General features: G+C 39.7%; 1 protein-coding gene across 1 annotated transcript; it reads right to left on the bottom strand.

Annotated features, from left to right (window-relative positions):
* Positions 1–5,152: 5,152 nt before the first annotated feature.
* Positions 5,153–5,635, bottom strand: LOC121775892 (transcription repressor OFP17-like). The gene has a single exon (XM_042172977.1). It carries the CDS (start codon positions 5,633–5,635, stop codon positions 5,153–5,155), a length of 483 nt encoding a protein of 160 aa, XP_042028911.1.
* Between the last annotated feature and the right edge of the window lie 365 nt (positions 5,636–6,000).

Below are 6,000 nucleotides of genomic sequence, written 5' to 3'. Positions count from 1 at the left end.
GAAGACAGAACTTAGCTCACGGAAGAAGTAATTTTCAAACTCTCTCTTTTTTGAGTGGGGGAGACGAAAATTGGGAGCAATAATAATTGTTATTTCTGTCTCATTTATTCTCCTATTTATATTAAGTCACATATTGGGCCCAGTCAGGGATCTAAGGAAGAATTCGGACATGGTCTCACCCTATTAGCTTTTTACTAATTAAATTGAACCCACAATTTAATATAAGCTTATATTGGAATATTACAAGCAGTCACTACAGAAGTAATATTACACTACCTTTCCAAATCTGAAATTACAAGTATTCCAAGTTTCCTTTTATTTGTTTAATTCATTTCCCGCACTTAAGATAGAAACATCCATTAATTAATTAATGTCTGCTATGGACTTAATTAATTAACATATTTTATTCTGCAAGAGTGGACTTAGCAAGAAACTCTTATTTATTATTCATAGAGTAATTAAACTCCAACTAGCTAGGTTCCGAATAATAAAACCTTGTTTCGAGCTCCTCTTGTGGATGTTATCAAACAAGACTCTCCTCGCGCACGATTCAACATAATAGCAATCCTAGCACCGCTAGATAATGATCACCACTACCCAATATACCTGGATCGTTGGGTGAAAAAAAACCCGCACCTTTGGTAAGTCAAAGTAGTAGATACTCAATATCGTATGCTCAATGCTAACGTACATTGATTAAGAAATTAATTATCAAGACCTCGTTTTTCAGTAGATAGCATAAAGACTCGTCTTGCTGTTAGATCCATTCAGTGCTATACCACACCAACGTCATCATATTTCAATAAGGCTTAGAAATAATCGGACTGACATTGCAACCTTTCACGATAGGTAGTCTAGGTCTATCTGGGTTGTGAAATTCTTATTTTTCTTTGTTAAGAACTGACCGCGTACCTTAAATTGAGCGCAGCCCACAACCGGTCTATTAGAACAAAGACTTAGACTTATGTTATGTTCGCTTATACATTTAAATATGCAATAAACATCCATTAAATGTAAAACATAACAACATTATGACAAAAATAATCTGTTGCATTCATTGGAAAATAATTATTAGAGTTTTACAGTATTCAATCACTCGAAAGGTGATTTCTAGTATACAAACCCTAACAATCTCCCACTTATACTCAAAACAGCTTTCGAGTATACAAAACAATGTGCATATGTCAAATTTCTCCCACTTATACTGAAAGCGAGTTGAGGTCTTGAATGAGTCGAACTCTCATCCCTTCAACGTGGCCCTCGAACGATTTTACCGCCAATGCCTTTGTAAAAGGATCTGCCAGGTTGTTCTCTGACGCAATCTTGACCACTTGTATGTCTCCTCTCTGCACTATATCCCTTATGATATGATACTTCCGCTCTATGTGTTTGCTCGCTTTGTGAGCTCTCGGTTCCTTCGAATTTGCAACAGGACCAGAATTGTCACAATAAACCGTAATGCTCTTGGGCAGATTGGTAACCACACCTAAATCCATAAGGAAGTTCTTGAACCATACTACCTATTTTGCAGCCTCCGAAGCGGCCACATACTCGGCTTCCATGATCGAGTCCGCGATGAATTTCTGCTTCACACTCTTCCAAATTACGGCTCCACCTCCTAAGGTGAACACATATCCTGAAATAGATTTTCTCGAGTCCTGATCAGCTTGAAAGTTTGAGTCAGTATATCCCAAAGGATAGAGCTCGACTGCATTGTAAACTAGAGCATAGTCCTTAGTCCGTTTAAGGTACTTGAGTATGTTCTTTAAGGCAGTCCAATGTCCTAGGCCCGGATTCGACTGATATCTTGCCACAATGCAAACAGCAAAGCAAATATTAGGCCACGTACAAAGCATAGCATACATGAGACTTCCAACTGCCGAAGCATATGGAATCCTTCTCATTGCTTGTATCTCAGACGGCGTTTTGGGGCACATCTCTTGAGATAGATGGATGCCATGTCTAAAAGGTAAGAAACCTTTCTTGGCGTCCTGCATGCTAAAGCGACTAAGTACTGTTTCAATGTAAGGTTCTTGAGATAAGCACAACATCTTCTTTTTTCGATTCCTAAGAACCTTGATCCCGAGGATGTGTCCCGCGTCTCCCATATCCTTCATCTCGAACTGGTTTGACAACCATGTTCGTACTGATGACAACATCTTCTTATTGTTTCCAAATAGAAGAATGTCATCTACATATAAAACTAAGAACACTACATTCCCCTTTTCAACCTTCTTATACACACAGCTTTCACTTGGGCATTTTTCGAATCCAAACTTGCGAACAGTTTGATCGAAACACTGGTTCCATGATCTAGATGCTTGCTTAAGGCCATAAATGGCCTTCTTAAGCTTCCAAACCATGTGTTCCTTGCCCTTTATGGCATAACCTTCGGGTTGTTCCATGTAGATGGTCTCCTCAAGACCGTCGTTTAGAAACACAGTCTTAACGTCCATTTGCCATACATCCCATTCCATATAAGCTGCTATAGACAATAGTATCCGGATCGATTTGAGCATGGCCACTGGGGAGAAAGTCTCGTCGTAATCGACACCTTCCTTTTGGGTATACCCCTTAGCCACTAGTCTTGCCTTGAAGACTTTAACTCGTCCATCGGGTCCACGTTTATATTTATATATCCACGTGCTCCCAATGGCAGTACAGCTTTCGGGTAGGACGGACAAATCGTAGACGTCTTTGTCTATCATAGATTGTAGTTCCGAATCCATTGCTTTCACCCATTCGCAATGATCGACATCTGCCTGCGCTTCCGCAAAGTTCCAGGGATCTAATACATTGCTGTATGAGGAGTGATCCATAGATTCCCCCAAACCAATGTATCTTTCGGGCTCATGTGAGACCCTCCCACTGCGGCGCGGCACTACAATTCTTGGAATAGAAGTTGAAGTTTCTGGAATTGTTTGTACACTTGGTACTCGTTCTTGGTTAATGGAATTTATGACAGAAGTTAGCTCATCAAGAGCCACTTCACTTCTGGGTTTATGATTCATTACATAATCTTCCTCTAAGAATATGACGTGAGTTCTCACAATAACTTTCTTATCTCGGAGACTAAAGAATTCATAAGCTTTCGTTCCTCTGGGGTACCCTATAAACAAACATACCTTCGTCCTAGACGACGCCAATTTGTGGATCGAGCTCCGATTCTCAAATACCAAAATACCAATCACAATAAATCGAAAGCAAGAAACAATGAACAAGGAGATTTACGTGGTTTGGTCGTAAGACCTTGATAGGGATATTGACACGGCTGCATGGTCAGCCAACGAGGGGAACCCACACGAGCCCGATGATGAAGATGAGGCGTCGAGCCAAGAGCAAGACCGTGTGGAGCAGCAAGAAGATGGTCGTCCTCAAAGGAAGAGAAACCCGCCAGACCGCTAAGGAGATTTTGTTACATATTAGTTTGATTTGCTAGATCTTTTTATTTCCTTTTGAGAATATTTATATTGTTATTTTGATAGAGTCAAATCTTCTTGGATTTTCTTCTTGATTCTTTCCCAAGTCGTAATGTCGGAATCAAGTAGGGAGAATTCTATAAATCATAGAATTCCCATTAGATCGAGTCATTGAGAAATAAGAATAAAAATCTTTTTCTCATCTTGCTCTCTTTACCGACAAACCCTACAACTCAAACTAGGGTTCGTCACCCAACTCCTATAATTCGTGTGCTCTCTTTCTCGATAGGATAACCACATCCTATCAGACCTACATCCACTGAGAAGACAACCTAAGTTTTATTCAATCACTCCAAAAGATACAACAAGAACTACAACCGATCGAGATGATCAAGAACACGCAAGCTAACATTCAATTGCTCTCAAACAATCACAGCTGGAACAATTACAAACCTCACAAATATAGTGCTTTCCTCTTGAATCTCTCTCTCTCTGATTTGGAAGGAATCGTCGCCTCGAGCTGCTCTATTCTCTTCACTCTTATACCAGCTGGAGAAATCAGCAAAACTCCCTCAACCCCCAAGTCTGTTTCAATTGTTTGAAGTTCCCAACTGCTGCTGACTAAAGTCAAATCTCTTTTTCTTATTTTACTTCAGCCCTCAACTTCTTCTTTATTTGTTAGTTCCACCTCCAACACATTGCCAACAGAAGGATTGGGAAAACGGAGGAGGGCGTACATGAGCAGCTAATAAATACGGATTAACATAATTTTAAGGCATATATTTGTCTTGTTTTGAATGTTAATTTTAAGGCATATATTTGTCTTATACTCCCTCTGTTCCATTAGTGTTGGAACAAATACCTTTTTGGAATGTTCCATTAGAGTTGGCACATTTCCTCTTTTGGTAAAAGTCAACGAAGACTAGTGGAAACGGACCCAGTCAGCAGTCCGCTGAGATAGAGTCAGCAGCCACCGAGCAGACCAGTGGTCGACGAGAGCCAGCGGTCCGTCTCGGAATTTGTGCCTGCATCGAAGTTACGCTCAGCTACCACCGAGCTTGACTCAGTGGTCCGCTGAGAAGAGTCAACCCTTTTACAAAAATCATATATTTTCGGCATGTGCCCACTGAGTATACCGAGAATCAGTCATGCATGTTCTTTTCAAAATGTGTAGGTTGAACGCGACGAGAGGAGGTGGTGTTGAGTAGAGATGGCGAATAAGTTAGCTAAAAGATGTGTCTTCTTGTATGATACATTGTCTTGAACTCTTTCGCTGCAGTTCTTTTTTAATTAGAATTTCATACCTTGATTGTCGATACTCTGATTTGTTTAACCATGAACACCCTCTTACTTATTTTCCTATTGAAAACCATGTTCAGTTTTCCTTATTAATTTCATGTTTTCCCTCTTATGCTTACGTACGTATAGTCACAATAAGTCAAGCTTACTTTTACTAATAAGTGCGGTTGTGACAGATCTTTTCTGCTCAACCATTAGGGCAATACATCCACACAAGAATAAGATCTATAAACATTTGATAGTCTAATCCGGACAATATGACCATATAATTTAAAATTTTGAATTAAATTTTATGAATGCGCATTTAGAGCTAGGAAACATATATTCTTCTATTTCAAGCATTTCAATAGACCTAACTGATAGTACTAGTCTACATATCACCAAAAATGATAATGTGGTTACAAATTAGAGAATGAAAATAAAAAGAATTGTAGTTAGGTTTCCAAATGATTATTGGAAAACAAATCCGTGCAAAGCTCCCTATAAAAGCGGCACACCAAATCAAGGAAAACCGGCGACCTAAGCTCCTTCCACCAGTGGAGCAACTCCTCCACGTCACCCAAATCCCTCACTCTCCTCTCATCAACGATCATCTCCACCACATACTTCTCGAAACTTCTACATGCTTCTTCCACGCGATCATCTATTTCCTCCACTTTCGCGGCGGCCGGGCTCATTCTTATGTACGCCGGCGTCAGTGGCGACGGATGCGGCGCTTTGTTCTGCGGAGCAGCATCCGAGAAGCTAGTGAGCTCCGTAAAACGGTCCATCTCCCTCTCCTCGCGGCGGCGTAGGCGGAGGGATTTTATTTTGAGAGGCTTTCTAGGGCGAAGTTTGACAAGCAATTTTACTATTCTTTTACATGGTTTGAGAAGCTTGTGTTTGAGTGAGGCTAGGCTGAGATATTTTGATTTCATTGAACTTGTTAGAGAAATTGTGTGGAAAAAAAATATACTAGTTGATAGAATATTTGTAATTTGATGGATCGAGTTAGTAGTGTGGTGTGTGGGAGTATATATATTTAAAGGGAAAGGGGGTTGAGTAGTGATATTGTGTGGGTTTCACTTTCACGTCTTCTACTCTATTTAATAGAAGTGGTATTCCATCAACTGGACTTTTTCAACAAATGTTTATTTGGTTGTTGTCTTGTTGCTCTCTCTCATGCCCCCACATAATTTTGTTTTGTATGTTACATGGATTAACTCTACTTATTATTAAAAAAAATTGATACGATCTTCTATTTGTATGTTACATGGATTAACTCTACTTATTATTAAAAAAA

The sequence above is a fragment of the Salvia splendens genome, chromosome 2, assembly GCF_004379255.2.
Source record: "Salvia splendens isolate huo1 chromosome 2, SspV2, whole genome shotgun sequence".
NCBI classification, from domain to species: domain Eukaryota; kingdom Viridiplantae; phylum Streptophyta; class Magnoliopsida; order Lamiales; family Lamiaceae; genus Salvia; species Salvia splendens.
Note: the sequence above shows the minus strand (reverse complement) of the source record. Positions and strands in the feature narration are given on the sequence as shown.

What these genes read in the sequence shown, in the direction of transcription:
- LOC121775892 (XM_042172977.1), bottom strand. Translation starts at nt 5,635, where the DNA reads ATGAAATCAAAATATCTCAGCCTAGCCTCACTCAAACACAAGCTTCTC.